The sequence below is a fragment of the Zalophus californianus genome, chromosome 14 (genome assembly GCF_009762305.2).
Source record: "Zalophus californianus isolate mZalCal1 chromosome 14, mZalCal1.pri.v2, whole genome shotgun sequence".
Taxonomy (NCBI): Eukaryota; Metazoa; Chordata; class Mammalia; order Carnivora; family Otariidae; genus Zalophus; species Zalophus californianus.
The window spans coordinates 36,043,038-36,065,954 of record NC_045608.1 but is presented as its reverse complement, the minus strand read 5'-3'; the positions used below and the strand labels follow the sequence as shown (position 1 = coordinate 36,065,954).

The following is a 22,917-nucleotide window of genomic DNA, read 5'->3' as shown; positions in this document are numbered from 1 at the left end:
AGTTTTCCCTCCCTTCCCCTATGATCCTCTGCACTACTTCTTATATTCCACATTTGAGTAACACCATATGAGAATTATCTTTCCCTGCCTTTTGGACGGTGGCATTTATTTTCCAGCTCACCTAGCCTGCAGTATTATTCCTTTTAGGGACCGAAAGATTCTGAATTGAATATAATAAAAACATGCAATAATGAGAACATTTATTGTGGCTTTGATGGTGTTTGATTTCCATTTTTATTCAAATCACTAGTGCTATTTAAGAAAACATGCTTTCATAATAGTAGCCGACCTTGAATTATAATTTCTACCATCATATGTTTGTTATGAAATTGTGATGATTAAATTATGATTAGCTTAAGTGAAATAAAATCTGCAAAGGAAAATGTCTTCGTTTGTTAAAACGGGGAAAAATCATTCTTAAAGAGGTTCCATCTAGGACTAATTTACTTGAAATTTGGTGCCTATTGTGAAGATTAATAACAGGTGGCCTTTTACAGAGCTGCTCAGCCTGAGTCTAATGTTTTAGTTGTTCCTTTATTATCCCAAACCTCCATAACTAAAGGATTTTTTTCTTCCTGCCCTTTGTTCACGATATGGAACTGTAATTGACTTCCTATTTCTCACCCAACCTTTCAGCTGTAATTAATATTTTATTATATCAGATTTTATCACTAACTAGCACAGCAGCAGGGTATCGGACCGCACGCTCAGGCACGCTTGCGTACGCACACACGCATGCACGCGCACACACACACAAAACACCAGTAACTTACGGCTGCTAGGCAAGGTCCTTGTGATGAATTATGGCTGAGAGAACGTAAAATATATTTGTGGTGTCCCACAAATATTCCAAAGCAATTTATGGCCAATCTTATCTGGAACAGAGCAGGACAAAGAGAAATTAAAGTTGCTAACATAAAATATTCAACCCCCCAGATCTATTTATGCTGCACAGTGTGTTACCCAGTGCCCACTCTCTGTGCAAAACTAGTTATCAGTCATCATTTAGTGACTTAATGAACGGGACTGTGACAGGTCAGCAACTCTCAGCGCTAGAGTTACATGAAGGACTCTGAAGAATCCTAGTCATGATGGTAAACATATTGAACATATTGAACTGACCTTTTATCCCCCTAATTTTTAACTGGCGACAATATTTTTAAAGCTTAGTTTAGTCGTACGAGGTTGTTTGAATTATTAGGGTGTTGTTCCAGTAAGTGCTGACAGGTTTAGGACCAAACTTTGGTTTGGGAAGGGGAAGGACCAAAGCAAAAACAGGAAGAAAATAAATTCTGTGTTGTTGCATGGCAGTAAACTTTAATTACACATTTATTTTACACGCTTTGCATCTAAGTTATACTTCATTTTCTATCGCCCCCCCCCAAAAATAATCTTCAGGAAGACAGAAATACCAGTCTTTATTCTTTTTTTATACATATAGAATAGATGGTTTTACCAAAAATTGCAAATCAAGCTAAAAGACACTGTTAGGTACCATGAAATGAACAATATTCTAAGTCCTTGAAATGATCAGAAGTGCGGACTTTAAAGGATTAGCAAAAGCAACAATGAAATGGGTCATTAACTTCTCTCCCACCCCCCACTCCTCCTCACCCCCTGTTCTGCTCTCCGGTTGGATAACCTTCCAATATTTTATGCTGATAAGAAATAGAATAAGTGGATAAGAAAAATGGACTTAACAACTAAGTGTTTAATCTTGAAATGAATTAAGACCAAAATTTTAAAGTCAATTTCAACTCTGCAGCAGGCTTCCCTTCAACGTCTTCAAAGTTAGAAAAAAACCAAAAATATCTCATCACATGTGAACTTTCAAGTTTAACAGAGTACATGAAAGATGTTCCGATGTTCTTTCTAGGTTATACTTCATGTGCTAGTCTATATAAATGCAGATTTCTTATTCTCCTTGTAAAAGCCTTAGAGTTTTGTTGTAGGAAAGCCTCGCATAAATTAAACTTTAAATTAAATTTCATTCCATAAGAAAGTTATGATATAGTGATGTCACGTTTTTGGCAGATTCATCTTCACTATGGATTGTGCCTTGCTACTGCAACTGCCGTAGGAAGATTTTATGTTACTTTAAATTCCGGAATAGCGGAGGAATCAGGGTAGGGGTGCTGTAACTTTAATAAACAAAGGGAGCATGAGTAATACATTTAAAGGATAATAGAATTTTAAAAGCTAGAAACTTCTGCTTGGTTTTCCATCCTCGAGAACTTGCTCTTTTTAATCATCTTCTTAGAAAAACCATTCAGAGAGAAAGATTTTCAAACCTACTTTTTGAGATTGCAATTGTGGTTGGACAGATTTTATGAAATTCACCAGTGAAATGATGTTATTTGCACGAATGAAAAACGTATCAGAGAGTTCTGTTGAGGTGCCATTGACCTAGGTGCCAATAATGTGTTAATTTCCATCAGGAAGACAGCAATGTGTGGCAATTGGGCAGCACATAGGATTTAGCTATTTTTCATTAGCGCTTGGACGTTGATAAAGGGGAATGGAAAAGAGCTGCTTGACCTTTCGGTGCTTAAATTATTAAAGAGCAAATAGATTTGAAGTCTGGATGCTTGCAAATCTAATTTCTCTTGTGGAGCAAGGATGAAAAGACATTTTGGGTCTGAAATTGCTCTAGTCAACTTAGTTCTTCCTTTAATATATCTGAAGATGAGTAGATGGTAGCCATTTAAAAAGTAATATATCTGGAGTGGAGAGGAGTGTATAACATACCAGCTGGCTACAATGGGGACCCATTAAATGATCATTTAATTCTCAAGTTTTCATCTAATCCTCACAGAATTCCTGCTTGGAAAAATTAATTTCTTCCACCCATATTCACATAGATGGCATTTAGGTCACAAAACAAAATTTTCTTTCATTAGGAAATGTCAAGTATTATATTGTTCAAGTTAAAATAGGGCAGTGCCTGGTACATAGTAGGTGTTCAAAAACATTTCTTAATAAATGAGTAAATATACACACAACACAGCACACATACTAGCAAAGTTGGGGAAAAGATGAATGGGAAGTAAGAGATGAAGGTGTGAGAAGGGGATAGAAAAACAGAGGAGGCAGCATTTGATTCTCTCAGGGCTCATTATTTAATCATGGGTTTTCTTGCATAAACTTACAATCTAACCAGCATCCTCTCATCATGAAACCTGTTTTTTTTTTTTAAGATTTTATTTATTTATTTGACAAGAGAGAGACACAGCGAGAGAGGGAACACAAGCAGGGGGTGTGGGAGAGGGAGAAGCAGGCTTCCCGCGGAGTAGGGAGCCTGACGCGGGACTCGATCCCAGGACCCTGAGATCATGACCTGAGCCAAAGGCAGACGTTTAACGACTGAGCCACCCAGGCGCTCCATGAAACCTGTTTCTTGATAATTTCTTCTTCCCTTTGCACTTGGGTATTCAAGGAATGAATACAAAATAAACTTTGTATTAAATTTTAGTAAAGCGGGGCGTATTTGTGATTACCAGTGTATTTCTTCCCTACCACTACATATAATGTATATAAAATAGAAATTACTTGTGGATTATATTATGCTTTCAAAAATATGTGCCTCATGGTCCACTTCATTCTAAGTGTGCTGAGATAGAGATGACTAAATCACAGACCTATTCCTCTAGGAACTTGTGAGGTTTTTGAAGATATTGATAAGTAGACACAAATGATTAGTAGTCTTTACAAGAAACATATTTTTGTGAGTGTGGAGCAAAGCAAGAGTACATCAAAATGGGGGAGCAGATTATAAGCCCCTGAGAGAAGGCTCATGAGAGGGTCTCAATCTTTTTATGACATAGGATCATCTGCTGAGAGTGGCGAAGAATTTCTCTGTGTTGGGGAGAACAGCATTTCAAGAACAAACTTGGGTCCAGGCCAAGGTGAAGGAATAGAGGACAAGGTGTTTGTGATAGGAGAATTCAAGATGGTGGCACTTGGACAGTCTGGAAGTGGTTGTGCTAGTCTTTCATCTAGGGGAGTTGGAAATGAAAAGTGAGTGATTACTGTCCTCGGTGCCATTGGTGACAGAGTTGCTGGTTGGGATCAAGAGCTGGAGAGGACACCAGCCAGGTGCTGGCCTCAACTACAGATCCAGGAGCATCCTCCCTGGAAATTATTAATGACTCAGCGAGAGATGGGAGAATGAGTTGAGGTCAAAGGTGAAATTACCATCTATAGCTCTGTTTATGTGATAAATGAGAAAGAATATACAATACTCAAAGCCAGTTGATTCTGGGAAGTAGGTGGGGACCAGTTTGTGTGTCACCTGTGACTGCATAAGAGGGGAAGATGCCCATGGGGCAGACAGTTCACATGAGCCCCTTAACCAGGGCTTTTACAGGTGATGCTAGTACTGCCTTGTCTGATGGTCATGAGACCATGTCTACTACTTCATCACCTGTGAGCCCCAGATGGAATGGGCACTTCACCTCTGAACCCCAGTTTTCACATCAGTAATATTTTACTGATATATAAAGGAAAATAAAGCTGACCTGTGCAAGTCTCCCAGCCTAGCACTTCCTGTATGGAATAATTTCTGCAAATTTTTTCTTCACATGTATCTTCACATTTCCACTTTGTGTAGTATATGAATTTTACAGAGTGGTTTTTAAAGTGAAATTTTGAGGAGGCCCTTGGTAGCTCAGTTAAGCATCTGACTCTTGGTTTCAGCTCAGGTCATGATCTCGCATAAATTAAACTTTAATGATCTCAGGGTCGTGAGATCAAGCCACGTGTCTGGCTCCGTGCTCACCTGGGAGTCTGCTTGAAGATTCTCTCCCCGCCCCCCCACTCATGCTTGTTCGCTCTCTCAAATAAATAAATAAATCTTTAGATTTGCTCTCTGGGCAAATGTTCTCAGCAGTTGAAAATAACATTTCTATTTTCCTATGATTTTGTGGGCCAGCAAAGGCTTGTCTGTGCAGTTCCTGCTTGGGGTCTTGGGGCTGCCCTCATGTGATGCTCAGCCATGTGGCCTTCCACAATGGTCCACACACATGGCCATCAGTGATGCCAGTTGCTGGCTGGGAGCTCTTTGGGACTGCAGAGCAGAGTGGTTGCATGTGGCTTCTCCACTATGGCAGGTTCAGGGTGATTGGACCATATACATGGTGGCTGGCTTTTTGTTCCAGAAAACTAACTTCCCTGGGGAACCAGGCTGAAGATGGCATGGCCTCCTCTGACCAATGCCTTGAGAGTTACCCATGGTCCCACTGTTACATTCTTTTGGTTGTCTGTTGTCATTAAGGTTGGCCAACCCCATTCTTTTTTTTTTAATTTTTTTATTGTTATGTTAATCACCATATATTACATCATTAGTTTTTGATGTAGTGTTCCATGATTCATTGTTTGTGCATAACACCCAGTGCTCCATGCAGAATGTGCCCTCTTTAATACCCATCACCAGGCTAACCCATCCCCCTACCTCCTCCCCTCTAGAACCCTCAGTTTGTTTTTCAGAGTCCATCATCTCTCATGGTTCATCTCCCCCTCTGACTTACTCCCCTTCATTCTTCCCCTCCTGCTATCTTCTTCTTTTTCTTTTTTCTTAAAATATGTTGCGTTATTTGTTTCAGAAGTACAGATCTGTGATTCAACAGTCTTGCACAATTCACAGCGCTCACCGTAGCACATACCCTCCCCAATATCTATCACCCACCACCCCATCCCTCCCACCCCCAACCACTCCAGTAACACTCACTTGGTTTCCTGAGATTAAGAATTCCTCATATCAGTGAGGTCATAGGATACATGTCTTTCTCTGATTGACTCATTTCACTAAGCATAACACCCTCCAGTTCCATCCACGTCATTGCAAATGGCAAGAACTCATTCCTTTTGATGGCTGCATAATATTCCATTGTGTATATATACCACCTCTTCTTTAGCCATTCATCTGTTGATGGACATCTTGGCTCTTTCCACAGTTTGGCTATTGTGGACATTGCTGCTATAAACATTGGGGTGCACGTACCCCTTCGGGTCCCTACATTTGTGTCTTTGTGGTAAATACCCAGTAGTGCAATTGCTGGATCGAATGGTAGCTCTAATTTCACCTGTTTGAGGAACCCCCATACTGTTTTCCAGAGTGGTTGCACCAGCTTGCATTCCCACCAACAGTGTAGGAGGGTTCCCCTTTCTCCACATCCCCGCCAACATCTGTCGTTCCCTGACTTGTTAATTTTAGCCATTCTGACTGGTGTGAGGTGGTATCTCATTGAGGTTTTGATTTGGATTTCCCTGATGCCGAGCGATGTTGAGCACTTTTTCATGTGCCTGTTTGGCCAACCCCATTCTTGATGGGCTAAGTGTAAGAAGTTGCAGATATATTTTCAAGTCACCACATCTAACCATATATGTAGGAAGTCAGGGAGAAGGGGGTGAGAAATCAAAGTCCACTTTACCTCCGTATGTATTCCTTGTCCTCCATAGAGGATGATTCTTCCTAAATATGTCCTTTCATGGCAGATCCATCACACAGTGAGAATTATACCAGATTTGGTGGAGTGTCTTACATAACCAATAGAAAGTCTCTGATGTTAAGAGGTTAGGAAGTATTTCTGGTTTTTATTTAAGTTTACATCACACTCAGAATTTGCTTTATCATTGTACTGTAATCCTATTGTACTACCTGTCTACTGAGCAGTTATTCTGATGTTCTACAACAGTTGATTTTTATTTGGACAGACTTACAAACTGAACTGCAGCTGCTACATTGCATTCCTCTAATGGAATGTGTTAAGTAGTTGTACTCCCAGAAATAGGTGATTTCACTGAGTGCACATTTGGAGTTCACAAGGGCAGACCCAAAAAGGGACCTCTCCAGGCCCTCCCCAGGCAGGTGGGGTTGTTAGGCACCTCTCTCCTGCTCTTCTTGGGCAATAATGAGGACCCGTATGAGCAGCTCTAGGATTGCAGCATTGTTCCAGGGAGTCGTGGTGCTTTTCTGATAAAGTGAGAACAAGGTACATTTCCTTGCCAGAGTCAATCTATTCTGATTCAGTTCTTAAGAGCTGCTGTCAAGTGTTAGTTTTGCTCAGTATCAGAAACTTTTTTTCACCAAAACTGCACAAATGTTCATCATTCTGGTAAAATATATCTTAATAGAAACATCTATCCCTTCAAGATTTGTCCCATTCTCCTATGGCTACTTTGAAATTCAGACATCAGAATGGGGCAGGGAGGAAGGGGGGTAGGTGCTGGGACACCTGTCCTTGCAGGCATCTTCGGAGCATGCTCATCCCCATCTCATCTTTATATATAATTCAAATAACCTGGTTCATGACCTACTCTTGGAAACTGCTTATGACTCCAAGGCTTTTGAAATTCCAGTCTCTTTGCTCTCCTCACATGATCTCTTTCCATTGATCTGATATAGTGAAGGGCAAAAGAATATAAGAAAATATGGGAAGTTAAACCTTACTTAAACATGAATTACATATTGTGTTTTGTGACTTGTTAAAACTTCACGTGCATTCATACAGATGTGATTGAAGAAAATAATACTTTGCCTTTTTTTAAAAAATAAACTTACAGTGAATATAATTTCACTTATTAGGTAAATTGAGTTACATGTGAGAAAAACATCATTTTAGTGTCCTGCTCACATAAACAGCAGAGATTGTTACATAATTTTTTTTAAATTTTCGTGAACTTTGTTTCCCTCAATACATTGTATTATCAGAGGTGAGAGAGTTCTAAGGGAGAATATTAAGTCCTTGCCGCTCTTACATTGAGCAAGTGTTGACGTGTTGAGTAAGTATCCATTATGTACTAGGTCCTTATTATTGACTATATCCAGTACATTCTTTATTTTGAATATCCATTGGGCCCCAGTTAAAGGCAAAGGGAATCAGCTCAATTATCATAAAATATCACTGATAGTGCTTCTTTTTCCCCTAGCGTCTATCAAGTAGTTGTTGAGGAAGAACGTCCTCGAAGAACTAAAAAGACAACAGAAATCTTGAAGTGCTACCCTGTGCCAATTCACTTCCAGAATGCATCAATACTGAACTCACAGTACTACTTTGCTGCAGAATTCCCAGCCAACAGTCTCCAAGCTGCTCAGCCTTTTACTATTGGTGATAACAAGACATACAATGGATACTGGAACACTCCCCTTCTCCCCCATAAAAGCTACAGAATTTATTTCCAAGCTGCTAGTAAAGCCAATGGGGTGAGTTTTATAGATGGCTATTTACTTCAGCTATTTAGAGTTATTAATGTGAACATAGATTAAAGAAGATAGTCGTAAGAAATAAAGGCATGCTTTTGTGTGTTTTTAGTTGGAACAAATGGGGGTTTTCTTTCTCTTTCTAAACTTATTTGCACCTAGAGAAATTTATGGAAAGAAATGAATATATTTGTATTTGTGTCGGTAGGAAGAATATATTGTCAACACAATGGTTTTTATTTTCAGTTATTACTTGCTATCAAAAGTTGGCTAGCAATTCTGCTTAGCTTACTATTTTACAGGAAAAGAGTGGAGCTACAACACATACATTCAGCTCATTTAAAATTTTGTGAGATACACAACATCTGTCTTTTCAGCATATTCTATCCCATTTCTTTGGTTTCATGAGAGTTTATACTTTCTATAGCTGTGACTAAATTAGGTATCTTTTTTTTTTCTAAGAGAAAACAGCTTTAGAAAGATAAGATGAAAACAAAATAAAAACTATGGCGTCATTCCTGAATTTTTTTCCCCTTTCCTGTTCAGGCCAACCCAGAACTCTGGTAAGATATAAGATATAAGTCTCCTTAAAAAGAAGTGTGAGTTTTCCAGATACCACCCTCCTTCACAGTATGAGTCTAAGTGTCATCACTGACTTGACTTTTGCCCGTGAAAAGGGAGGGAATCTAGGACCCTGAGTTCTCCTCCAGTACTGTCTGCCCAGAGAGCAAGCAAGGATCTGAAGAAGCCAGGGCCACTAGGCAGAAACATTTTGGGAGTAGCTCCTCATTCATCATCTGCTCCAGAAATGCCCATGGCCACCAGCTCTGGAGCTGGAAAATGTATCTGAGCGTGGTTCAAGTAGTAATCATCCTGTGAACATGTATCTGAGTGGGGTTCCAGAAGTAATCATCATGTGATTAACACCACACTCAAAACAATGAGATCTTTCCTTATTGGCATTTACATAGAATGACAGATAGTTTTATTTGTTTTAAGTAAAAGACAAATAGTGATTTTTTTTCCCCTCTTTATTTGACACAGGAAACCAAAATAGACTGTGTCCGAGTGGCCACAAAAGGTAGGTTGAAACTGTGGGATGCTCTCCCAGTTTATGTCCTTTAAAAATTTAGATGGTATTTCAAAACTTCTTGGAACGTTAACTTCATTGAAAGAAGTGTGTGTATGTGTGGGTGGGTGTATTAGAGTGTTAGCAGTTAACATTGACTCACTATTTCATGTAGATACTTTTTAAAATAAGGAATCATATAATTGTGTTCCAAGCAGTTTTCAATGGTTAGCTTTTTCAAAATTCTTTTAAAATAAAAACAATGTTTATGTGATCTTAGTACAGGTTTTTTAAACCAGAGGAGTACTATGACTAGTGAATCTTCATATGCAAAGTAGTAAAATACTGCTTGCTAGTTTTAAGCAAATACCTAGTGATAAGAGCTCTCCCCAGGGGAGAGCATGGGCTTTTTTCACTGATGATGGGTCTATTGAACCCAGTAACTGGATGATGTTAGTGGAACTTCTGTTTCCCAGACCTGGTTAAACTTCTCAGAAAATGTGATCAAGGACCAGATGTAGAAGTGGCTGGGGTGAACCACCATAAGCTCACCACACACAGTCTTCTAAAAAAGACAGTACAGTTGTGTGTGGGCATGAGTTGTAAGGTCATTTTCTCAACCTTGCAGCGTGGTTTTAACCAGCATATGGGAAGCATATGAGAAAATGCTTTGAGAAATGTAAAGTCCTGCATTAAAACGAGGCATTATAAATTAACACTTGTGGTTGAACATGCCCTTTCAGACCATCCGAGTGACCCTGAGCACAATGAATTCTGCGTGATTTAATTTAGAAATGATGGCTTGAAGGCACCGTCAGGTCTATGGTACTAGATGTAATCGGGTTGTAGGCAATCACTTGAGTTCTGTTGGATAAAAATATCTTGTTTTTGTTGTTTCCCTCTCAGGGAGCATAGTTGGATATGTCATGGACATCCATCTGCATTTTCAAACTTCTCATTGAATTCTTATTTCGTGAAGATATATGACCTTTTTATTCGGTTAGCCCGACAGATATTTCTTAGTTTCATGGTATGTGCCAAGCACTGTGTCAGGTACTCACGTCATTTGTATTTTGTTAGTCTCATGGGCTCATAGTTCTGTTTCCAACAATCTATTTACATTGATTTTGAAACACTCAGTTTTTTATATCATATTGTACCTGATTAAGTGCTTTTATTTTTAGGAATAAATTAATAATAAATGAAATTAAAGATATTGGTTGTGTTTTATAAACTGTAATATGCTCTTAGCTATTAATTATTACAGTATTATGAAGACCCTTGAATGAGGTATCGATGGCCTGAGACCTCCAGACCACCGCCCATGCTCCAATTGCTAGATTGAATTCTCCTTCCCCTTGGGGTCTGAAAGAGTAAATCCAGTTCCACAGTGCCTAATTTATAATGCCTTACATTGAACATCATAGCTGAAAGATTTGAAAGCACTTTCATACACACATTATCTATTTCTTCAACATTACTGTGAGAAAGGAGGCAGGTAATACTATTTTTAATTTTTTTAAATTAAGAAAATGTGTATTTTTAGAGACGACTTGACTAACCAAGGTCACTCAGCTGATAATCTGTGGGTCAAGGCTTAATTCCAAACTTTTGGACTCTGACCCGGAGTGTTTCACTATATTTCACTGTTCTTCGCCCAGCAGAACCTCTAATATATCCAGTTACGGTACTGCATTGTATAAGTGTCTGCTCTCCCCTTGATTAAAACGAGGCCCTGCCCAGTTTCCTCTGAAAGCAGTGAAATATCTGTCATCATGTTCAGCTACATAGCTAAACAATTATATAAGTAACACACTTGTAGATACAGAAATCTGCTGTTGGCCATTTTCACAATAGATTGAATTAGATGGTGATTTGGATCCTTTTCTTCCATCAGCTAGATTTAATCAATATTGTCATTTGTTTTTCAGTTCACCCAAGGATGACTAGGCAATCAGATGACCTGATTGACTAAATATTCCCCACTCACATTTTCTGAGTCATTTGCAAACATTGATATAGCAATAACCTCTATCCACATCAACTCTACTGGGGAAAGAGGGGAACCGATGTTAAGAGTCATTATATAACATTGTCATGTCTATTCATGAAAGCGTAATGCGGGAGGACACCTTGGGAGAATATCTCCTTGCAGGTGGAACTGCACTGTCCCGTACTATTTTATTTTATTATGTTCTACATGCACAGATTCAATGAACTTCCTTTACGACACAGTCTAATGCCCCCCGCCCCACCACTACAGTCAGATCATTTTTCTTTATTCACGCTAAAGATTCTTTCAGCAGTGCAGGAAGCCATTCCGTCGTGACTACTTAGTCAAAACAGAGACATAGGCAGTTCTAATAACTTTACTGGTCCCCTGCAGTAAAAATGCTGGAAATTTAAAAGAGTTCAGACTTTCTGTGTTTTTGCCACATGTGGCTGACAGTGTGGTAGATTAATGGAATTTCCAGGCACTAAACCACTTTCCTAAGCAGCATTTTGAATTTACAAAGATGTTGATGTTCTCATGAAACAACTGTTGACAAGTATTATAGAGAAACTATGGAGGTGGATTTGTTTTCACAGGAGCCTAGTTTGTAATTTCAAGTATGGGTATGTCTCTTAAAAATATATTTCATACTATTTATACATTTAATGTTGTGATTATTTTAATAATATTCCACGGGTATATTTTGACACTAATCATCTCAAATATAAAGCCTCATAAAAATTAGACATGGGAAAAAACCCTAAGGTGTGTTCTTACCTATCACCATATGTATGGGGATTGCCTATATTTTCCTGTGCCCTTTAATTTATACATCCTCATTCCTCACAGGTATATGTGACTGTATTTTTATTGTTGGCTGTAGGCAAACACATCACAGAATATTCTATCTCTTGAGTTAAAAGATAAAGACACCATACAATAATAGAATATGCGTGATGTTTGGATGTTACCCTCAATTGTATGGTGGAGTTAATAGAATAGCTTTTAGCTATTCTTAGATTCTCTTAGTTTTATTTTGATTTTTAATCACATTCACATTTTTATAGTTGGATTCTTTTCAAGACCACTTTGGTCCAACTGTGTCTTAGCCGTTAGCGTATGTATTTTCTTTGACTTTTGCATGCCTTATGGTTGCCTTGTGGTCAGTGGTAGGGTTGAAACTCTTTATGCTCGTTCTGGAAGGCTTTGTTGATTATCAATTCTAAACAGACAGGATACACTTAAAAATCACAATCTGTTCTTGTAGGTAATTTAGACTTTTCATATTAAATGAGGTATATCCATTCTAATTGATATAATAATCAGTTTAAACTGTATACTTTGCATCAGTCTTCCATAAAATAATATTTTCCATACATGATACCCTCTGTCTTTCTCCTTGACAGTATAGCCGTTTGGGGGCTTTCTTGTTAAACATTCATTTTAAAATGTATGTGAGCACCTACTAAATGTTAGGCATAGTATAATCTGTGAGACTTCCTAGTATGTAAATATATGACTTTTAAATTTTTAAGGATTTTGAGTTCATAAAAGTTTTCGGGGTTTTTTGTTTCTTTGTTTTTAGTATATGGGGGCTAGAGTCATATGTGTGTACTTATTCCTTTCTTTGCTATGATTTGGCTAAAAGCAGGTATAACTACAACTTGAAACAAAAACTTCATGAGAGCACATGCTAAATTCTTTTCAAAAGCATAATAGGAGTCAACCTTTAAGTCTTAAACAAAAAGAAAAACAACATTATTTTAGTGTCATATATTAAGATGAATTTTTGGTGCAAAAAATGCTTCACTTTTTTAAGCTCGGTATTTTATTTAACTTACTTTTGTACTGCAATGTGCGTATGCTTTGCTGGAAGACCTTCAGAAAACTTTGAAGGATTTCCATTGTCCTGATACAATTCTAACTAGATTCAGAAATTTGAATGTTTCTTTTTTTAATCACTAGGCTCTTTGAGAAGAAGTTTCTCTAGACTGTTTTCCTATTCACTGTTTTGTTCAAAGAAACACCATATTTTCTAGGCCACAATGCTACGGAATGAAAACACACTGATAAAAGAGCTGAAAGGAATGTTGACATGCAAAGCTAATTAAGATTCCTTTTAATTATTCATATTCAATACAGGAGAAAACAAATTATATAGTAAGACTACTCATCTATGCTAATCTGCTATCATTTAGGTATGGATTTAGAAATAGAAATATAGATATGATCTCCATTTGTCATTCAGCATTTTGTAGAGAAAATATTTTCTTTGATTGATCTGAAATAGTCTTCCCAATGTGCGTCATGAGTACAATCCAGGCCCCTGAGAAGTTACTAAGGAAAAGAAAACCTGCTTAACTTTGTCCAACCCTATGTTTCCCAAATTATTTGATCCGAACTCATTTTCCAAGAAACCTGAAAGTCATGCCAAAGAGTTTGGTAAATACTGGTTCCTCACATCCCAGAAGATTCCACCACATGCAACTGAAATGATACTTTGCAAGTCGGATCCACTTTTTGCTCTTCCATTCATACCTTTGGGCCTAAGAGAGATCCTAAATTTATCAGCTACTATCAGATACTGTCTTCAAAGCAGAGGATTGGGATTTCTGACTTTACCTTACCAAATTTAGCAGTATTCTGTTTTGTAATGCATTTTTATTGAAATTTTAAGATGGGGGCAGCAAATTTTTAGGCAAAGGGCAGAGGGTAAATATGTTAGGCTCTGTGAGCTATATGGTCTCTGTCACAGCTACTCAGCTCTCCCACTGCTGTTCAAGAGCAGCCATGGGTGATGTGTAAGCAGTTAAGTCTGACTGTGTTCCAGTAAGACTTTGTTTGCAAAAGTAGGACGTGGGCCAGTGGACTCCTTTTTAAGGTAATTTGTAACAGAATCTAGTTTTTTTTTTTCTTGGTAACTAAAAATAATAGTCACAAATGAACGCTTTAGAAGGCAGAACATAGAGATCATATAAAAACTCCTCCTGATATCTCTAATGTACCTTTTCCATGGGGGTTTTGAGCCTCTGATTGCAATTTGCCTTTCCTTTAGTCGTGAACACCTGGCTGCCCAACATAGCCATTTTCAAGTAATTTTCTGTTCATATTGTTTACCTTTTTCAGTATTGGATAGATGTTCTGTTTTTGATCAGACAGTTGTTCTCCAAAGCAGAGTAGGTCACATTTTCCTGTAAGTAACAGAAAACCACACAGGAATGTTGGTTGAACAACAGTAGTCTATGCCCAAGCAAACGTTGTATGTATAAACTTGGTACCAACTTTGTAACAGGTCTTAGAAATCACATTTTACTGTTTGCATTTGATTACATCAGGATGCAAAACTGCGTACTATATCCTATCAAGAAAATTATCTCTGTAGTACCTCAGGAGTCCTCCATGTTCTGACCCGACTGGTAGTTTATTCATCTCACTTAGCGAGACTAGAAAGTTTTCATTAACAATGTGTGAAAGACAGTTATCCCACTTTTGAACCCAGTCGCTACAGTTGTCTAGTTATAAGGAGCAGCACCATTTGAATGGTGCAGAGGGATATTTCAAAATATTATGCAGCAGCAGTTTTGGGTTTAATTGTCTGCAGATGGTAGATGATCTATTTTCCTTACTCGCTGCCACATTTCTAATAGCACCCAGGCTGTTCCATGTAAATTAGTAATCTTTCATGTAAGCCTGTCCTTAATTTTCCAGTATTTTTTCTTTGCATCATTTTCCAGCTGTATCATGTTAGAACTGACGTTTTAATTTTCTATTTTCCCCCCAATATCGGTGTGTCATAAATGTTAACCATTTAAACACAACTGCTGAGCTGTGCAGGCAAACCAAGAAACCCCACTGGTCCAATTCAAGCATCTTAATCATGTCTTGGGTCCCATGTGGACCATGACAATGATAGCAAAGGCGATTACTCATTTTCCTTTCTTTAACCGATGCTTTGAGATGCATTTTTTTCAGTCCCTTAATGTGACAAAATAAGGTCCCTAAATGGAAATGTTCTACATGAAATTTAGTTATCAGAGAAATTTCTCTACCTAAAAAATATTTTTAGTGAAAGAAGATAATGTGCTCCACAAAGGTGATTTTAGCAAGAAGGGAAAATATTGTGACTTCAGCAGCAGAATTTTAAGTAACCTAATAAATTTTAAAAGCCTAAAGTTGGGATCATCACAATTAGCAACGAATCATTTAGACGCTATGCTCAGTAGCATTTGGAAACACTATTCAGCCTAGAGCCTTATTTAGGACTTATGTTGTGTTTTTATTTTTTTTTCCTTCAGTTGATCTACCCAGAATCTCAGCCAAAGCTTGCAACTGTGTCATAGTTAGAAATCTAACTGCCTGACGAAAGCCTGTTTAAGGGAAAAGAATTCCAGAAATTCAACACTTTGCTATGTGTTTTTTTCTTTTTTCTTTTCTTCTCTTTTTGTTGTTGTTGGAACAAAGTTGAGACGATGTGATGTACTGATCGAGATTCTCCTTGCTAGCCTAGCTTCAGTCTGGCTTTTTCTTCCCTCATGCATGCTGACCTGGGAATCTTCCTTTGCCATAGCTGCGATAATCGTGACTCAGCTTACAACACCTTACATTCGCATCGCCCCTGCTGCAGGCGACGACCAACTGACAGGTCAGACGTTCAAGTATAGATGAGTCATCTTGCCCATTTCCTGCTCATTTTTCTCAGCTTTGTTTCCCCTCTACATTTCCTCCTTTGCTTAAGGCTTGTTTACAATGTTTCAGACTCTTGATACAGACCTGTGCCCGCATTAAATTAAGTGATGTGCTTGGCCTCTTCTGTGTGCGCATTTATACCCATGCATTAAGCACAACGCCACTGCATGTTTTCATTGTGTGTTTGTCTGTTGGTGTGTTCCTTTCAAGCCTAATGTTAAACAAAATGAAATTTGCTGGACTTGGGGTAGCATTGCCATCAAACGGAATTTCAATCAAAATACAGAAAGACGATGCCCAGTTATGCAAATTAACCTTAAAAGCCTTTGCAATGTGAGAGTGAGCGAGGTTTACTTTTCACCTTGTAGGGTCTAGTTTGCACGCACATTTAGCAATGCACAGTCTTGAAATGGAGCCACCCAAAGCTGTTTGGGGTGACACTGTTCAAACAGCTTTTCGTGTACATACAACCGGAGCAGAGCTGATTGCATTCCTTCTAGATCCCTGTTTCAAAGCAAAGTGTTTATATAAAGCAGTGGCACATCTGCAAGTCAAATGCATTGAATAATTTAGGGAAGTTTTTAAAAAATTGAATGGCTTAGAGTCATGCTGTTGAACTGTGTGCTTCTTTGTAGAAGGAAAAGCACACAGAAAGAATTTAGCTAGGAGAAATTAGCTTGTCCATCTGTACTGTCTCTAAAGGTGTATGGACATCTGCATAAACTCCTAAGGAAAGAGTCCAGTAAATTACTCCAGGCTGAAGGTGAGTGGTCAGAGAACCCCAGAAGACAAATTTTTGTCCTGCAGCAAAAGCAAGCCATTGTCAAGATTTCTAACAGAATCACGTGGGCAGGATTCAAACTCTGGTCTCAGAGACATAATCAACATTGTAGTTTGTGGCAGGTAGTGTAGGTGTGGCTCAAGCTGAGTAAGAACATTCAGCTATTTTCCATAGAATTTCCACTCCAGCAATTGTTTTAAGTGTATGAAACGAAGGCATATTCTCTACTGTTTAAGAAAAAAAAAAAAGTATAGCTTAACTCATGATAACAATTCATAAATCTTTTAAGTTTTTCTGTGAGCTCATTATTTTGGCAAATAAAAGCAACTGAGACTCAGGAAATGTACAGACTGAGTTTTGTAAGGTGAAGGAATGTAGGCTAATACTACTTCTTCCTCTCCTGGCATTCTGTACATATTTCCAGTCCTCTGTTTCAGGGCCTAAAAGCTATGAGGTTATTATTAACAGTTCTGCTTCTGTCGCTTCCAAGTTTCTTTTTAAGCACATTTCTTTTACTGATTGAAGTCCTACTTGTTACAGACTCTTTCTTATCCTGAATTTGTGAAGTGTTCTTCCCAAGCAGAAGTACTTAAGGGATAGTGTCTTCCTTAACATAAGCCCTCCACTCTAAAACCTTCATATTTAAGGACTGGCCCATGGCCCATGGTCGGGTTAGGTGTCCATCCTGAAGGTAACCTGAGATCCTTGAACAAGTCTGACCCCCAGGTGGCATCATTGTTGTCAGCAGACCATTAAAAATGGGTTGGCCCCACTATCCTATAAATAAGTGCTGTGGGAAATATAAAGAACCCCCTTCTCAAGCTTTGCCTGTATCTACTACTTTCATATGAAGCATGCTGTTTACTAGGCATGAAGTAAGTGAAACTCCTGAACATAGATTTCTCTCAAAAATTGCATAATTAAGAAGATACCTCATAAATCAGCCTCCTTCACAATGCTTTCAGATTCAGCGTATCTTGGTATTTGGGAACTGGTCTGTGAAGGACACATACATTCTGTACTGTATGGCTGCCATTCTTTTAAGGACTGCAGGGTATCTCCATCATTTACGTTGTGCTTTATTAGAGATTAAAATGTTGGAGTGTTAGAATAAGCCTCAAAAACCAGTAAAAAACTACTCCCGATCCTTCTTCAGTATTTACTGCTGATTTTAATGATGGTTAATCTAACCCAGATAAATTCAAAATCAAGTAATAATCCTTTTGCATTTTCCATTTGCATCAGCCATCAACTTTGATAGCAGTAACACTGTCTTTTTTAAGAGATTTATTCATGAGTCATACTGTAAGCTTGAGACTTAATGCTTTCAATCACTGATCTGACATTTATTGAGCACCCTCTGTGTGCCAGGTACAGATCTACTAACTCTTATAAAGAGCTTTACTCTGGGGGCTCCTGGGTGGCTCAGTCGTTAAGTGTCTGCCTTCAGCTCAGGTCATGATCCCAGGGTTCTAGGATCGAGCCCCGCATCGGGCTCCCTGCTGGGCGGGAGGCCTGCTTCTCCCTCTCCCACTCCCCCTGCTTGTGTTCCCTCTCTCGCTGTGTCTCTCTCTGTCAAATAAGTAAATAAAATCTTAAAAAAAAAAAAAAAACTTTATATGGTTGCCCAGGCTCTTGGCATCAGGCATTTTGCATTAGTCACATCAAAACCTACGTACACACATGCTCTTAGGAATGAAAACTTACTGTCATGCTCGTCATTTAGCAGTTAGGAAAAGACAACAGTTTTGTAACTAATGGGCAAAAAGGACATGGATTGCCAAACCTTTCTCATCGTGCAGAGCAGCTTAGGAAATGGTCCCTGCGACAGTTCTGAATGCTGCACATCTGTGACCCATTGAACAGTTCTGGTTTTGTTTATTCGAACAATATGGTCCCTTCCAGAAGCCAACAGGAGACGCATGAGGGCTACATTCTGTGCCCTCGGCAGTGTTGTTGTTCACTTTGTTGTATCTCAGCTGACATCACACTCTCAGAAGTGCTGTTCAAGGCTGTACTCACACTGGGGAACATTAGCAAGATAGTCCTCTGCAGTGTAGTTCCTTTGTCCCAGAACTCGGCACATGTGGCTTGGGTTTTCCGTGGCATGTGTGGGACCTTACTCGCTGTCTTAACACCAAAGAACACAAGCACCCTGGTGACCTGATGTCAGCACCAGGACTGTGCTGTACACAGCAACCTGCTCCTAAACATTAGCTGATCTGATTCACAGAACAAGGCAGATCAGACCGCAGAATGCTAGTATATTGGATGAGCGGGCCTATCACTGCACTGGGGAGTGATTCTTAAAATTTGTTGTCTGCAATCAACAGTGAGAATACGTCATCATCCAATATACACACATAGACCTACACATTAGTTTAACTGAAGCAAAGGCATTAGAAAACATACTGCTAAGGCCACTCACTGAATAAGATGCACTCTGATGTGTACTATTCTGTTCCATCTTATTCTGTTTTTTTAAAAATTCTAGTCACTACCTACTAAACTGATTTAATTTCCCACTCTTGGGTTGTAAGCCACAGATTTAAAAAATGCTTTACTCAACCACTGGATTTAGGAGATTATAAAAGGAAACAATATATAACTGGAATAAAGTTCCTATCTACCTCAAAACCACTCTAAAGAGTACACACAGAGAAAGGTTCTAGAAACTGGAAATGCTTCTGGTTTCTACTTTGTTCCCTTTATTATGTGATTAATTGTCTGTAATATAGTACTGCTTTGGGAAGAAAATTAAAAGCTGTACATGCTAGAAATTTCTCTCTTAAGATTTTTTAGTTAATTTTATAAATATCTCTAGGCTGTTTATTTTATATTAAGATATTTCTGCTTGTGATTTAATAACCCAGCCAACTCTGAAATGCTGTGGAGAATGTTTTCCTTAAACAAATTTTTTATCACCCGTTTTGGTTAACCCATACATCTGATATGATAAGATCTGTATCTTAGAATATTTATAAACAAAGTGACTTCTGGAATTCAAGTACACATCAGATAGAACATGTAGAATTACTTGTGAGATATAATTAGTGCTGAAAAAGAAAAGAGAGAGAACTAGCCAAAGATTATTCCCACACAGTTTCAAGTTTTGAAAAATACACATGTAGCATATGTCTATATTGTCAAAGATAAACACAGCTGGACATTAAAGCTGTAAAAACAGATTTTATTCAGTAACTACTGACTGCAGGGGATAGAGGTGGACTCCATTTTGATTCTTGCAGAGGGGACTGGCATTTTAGAGGGAGAATGAGGGGGTAGGGAGGATGTGAGCAGGGGCTCAGTAGAGTCAGGGGAGTGAAAATTTGCAACCATCAGGAAGGCTGTGTTGGTCCACGAGACACCCATCTGGTTGGCTAACTGGCATTTATCCAAGTGGGGCCACTCCCCTCCCTCAGAGGCTGGGACACTGGGGCCCTGTCTTCAGGTGTCACTGGAACAAACCGTGAGTTCTTTGGGCAGCCTCGAGTTTTCTCAGGTGGGCATTTTAAGGGGGATCAGGCCACCTGGGTCTGCAGCCTTGAACAGTTAGAAACCATCAGTGTTCAAGTCTTTATAGGCCAAGGTTGAGGCCTACGGAAGGAAGGGCTAAGGGGAGCCGGCTGGAGTTTGGTCACAGAGAGAGTCTTTGCCAATATGTAGGCAAAGTGATCATGAAATAAATCCCAGAGAATTTCTTTTTCTCCTTAATGTGGCTCTTAAAGCAAATAGCATTTTTATTATTTTTATTTATTTATTTATGTATTTATTTATTTTAGAGAGAGTGTGCACATGGGGGGAGGGGCAGGGGGAGAAGGAGAGAATCTCAAGCAGACTCCTCTCGGAGGTGAGCCTGACACGGGGCTCTATCCTATGACCCTGAGATCATGACCTGAGCCGAAACCAAGAGTTGGACTTTTTTTTTTTTAAGAGTCGGACGTTTAACTCACTGAGCCCTCCGGGCACCCCAGTAGAGTTTTATTTTTAATGTAAAATCTAAAACATGGAAGTCACTGAACTAGATCCCACTGAGGAAGTCAAGCCACTGAGTGCACGAGGGACGCAGTGCTAGAGACTTCCACAGGCATTATTTCACTCAGTCTCACAACAGCCACCTGAGAGAACGTCATCACACTTTTCAGTTGAGAAAAGGAAGCTCAAAGGAATTAAGCACCTCCACAGGTCCCAGAGGACTGAAATGCAGTCAAGTCGGGGAGAGAAATCAGATTCCAGGCTTTGTGACTTGAGCCCAGGGCTCCTCTGACCTCAGCGTCTGTTTGAACGTCTCCCTTTTTGCCTTCTGTGCCCTCCACACTCTCCTCTGTCCCCTCCTGGGCCCCTCAGGCCTCACTTGCTTCTCACCCGGCCCTGACACCCCATGCAGCCTTTCGGTTGGGTTTTTATTGACACCTGGACCCTCTGGGCCCCTTACCGCCTTGCCTTCACCGCTCGTCATCCTGCTCCCCAGCCTGAGAACCTCCCGTCGCCTGCTTGCCTGGCTCCTGTTTTCATACTAACAGGTGTTGCTTGACAAACAGCAGAACAGGCAGATTAATTCTACTCGAGGTAGGTGCTTTGCCCCTCACCTTGGTGTTTCCCACTGATCAGTGAATGTCCCCTGCATGCGCAGTGATAGAACCCTGCCCTCTGCTCCCACCCAGCTGCTCCCTCAGCCCCGAGCCCTGAGACATCTGGCTCACGCCTCCCCTTCCATTGCTCTGCCCTCTCTCCTGGGCGGGCTGCCCTTTGTTAGCCGTGGCACGTTCGGTTTCCCTCACAGCCCTGCTGGTCCTAGCCACTGGGTCACAGAGAAGGACACCTTTTCCTTAGAAACAAAAACCGTAATTGAAGTTCACCAGCAACAGCCCAAGGAGATTTCTCGGACTCTCACTGATGAGTGGGTCTGTAGCAAATATCAATTTTAAGTAGACCCTGAAGCCCTAACACTATCTTTCCAGAACACGTGTTTCTCCTGCCACCTTTACAAAGAATGAAGGAGAGTGCTAGATCCTGTATGTCTCAGCTCATGGACTTTGAGCCCTAGGCTGACACTAGGCAGGGAGCCCAAATTAGGATCTAAATTTGGTGGTGACTGTAGGGGGCGCGGTACACTGGGAAAGGTAAGGATCTCAAATCCTTCATTCAGATGCTCATTAATCAGTTGCCAGACACCATCAGCAGTGGAAAGCCTGTACATTGTCTGGTCCAGTCGTTTTCAAACAGTGCTCTGTGGGGTTCCATGGGAAAGCCTCAAGAGCTTCCTCTCACACAGGCCTCTGGGCTGGGCAACAACTTCACGTTAGAACAGTTATGGGTAGCAAAGCAGGTGGGAACATGGGCTCGAGAACTAAATCAGTCACGTTCAAATCTCAGCTGTGTCACCTGCCAGTAGAGTGACCTTGTGCAAGTTACTTCAAATCTCTGTGCCTCAGTTTGCTCATCTGTGAAATGGGAGTTACAGTTTTACTCACAGTAAAATTGTCAGGATTAAATGGAACAAGTAAAGTACTTAGTAAACCCTCAATAAATGTTAGCTATTACAGTTTCTCTACCTTAACACATTCTTTTCAATTATGGGAATGATGCAAACCCTTTTATTCCTTCATTGATTCATCAAGCGCATATTTCCTGAGTGCCTGCTATATATGGTAGACACGCTCTTGGGATATGTCAGTGAACAAAGCTTATAAAAACTCAGATATACTGAACAATTTTACCCTATGTCTATACTGACCTCATCCCCAGCCCCTGTAATAGTGGTCTTTCTCTCTACATAAAAATATACAAATATATCCAGATTTTTTCACTACCACTAATACACTTAACTCTGCCACTTGCATTTTACATTTAATAGGCAATGAATTCTTCAAGCCAATACCTATCAATCTAAGACATTCTTTTACCTAGGTGAATATTGTTCCTCTGTAGGGCCATGTGATGATCTATTCACTCAGTCCCTTGTTAAGGGACATTCAGATTTTCACCATTTTTTTTTCCTGCTAACAACAACAATCACCACCACAAACTGGAATAAATAACCTTCTGTGTATGTTCTTTCCATTATAACATTTATTTCTTAATGATTCCCAGATGTGGGTCAAAGGGCAAGTTCATTTTTTATGTACAACTGGCTGTATTCCTTTCCTTCCAGATTGTAGAAGTTCATCCCCAAGTACCTGCTCAGTGCC

General features: G+C 39.5%; 1 protein-coding gene across 7 annotated transcripts in view; it reads left to right on the top strand.

Moving 5' to 3' along the window:
* The window catches only part of PTPRM (protein tyrosine phosphatase receptor type M), an 824,645-nt gene that overhangs the window by 542,123 nt on the left and 259,605 nt on the right, over positions 1 to 22,917 (top strand). For 4 of the 7 annotated variants that reach the window (XM_027575435.2, XM_027575436.2, XM_027575437.2 and 1 more), the window contains exons 12-14: positions 7,927 to 8,200; positions 9,242 to 9,278; positions 15,827 to 15,901. In XM_027575435.2, coding sequence (XP_027431236.1) covers positions 7,927 to 8,200; positions 9,242 to 9,278; positions 15,827 to 15,901 — 386 coding nt within the window. The remainder of the gene's footprint in view (positions 1 to 7,926; positions 8,201 to 9,241; positions 9,279 to 15,826; positions 15,902 to 22,917) is intronic. The other 3 variants (XM_027575438.2, XM_027575440.2, XM_027575441.2) reach the window with 1 other exon arrangement.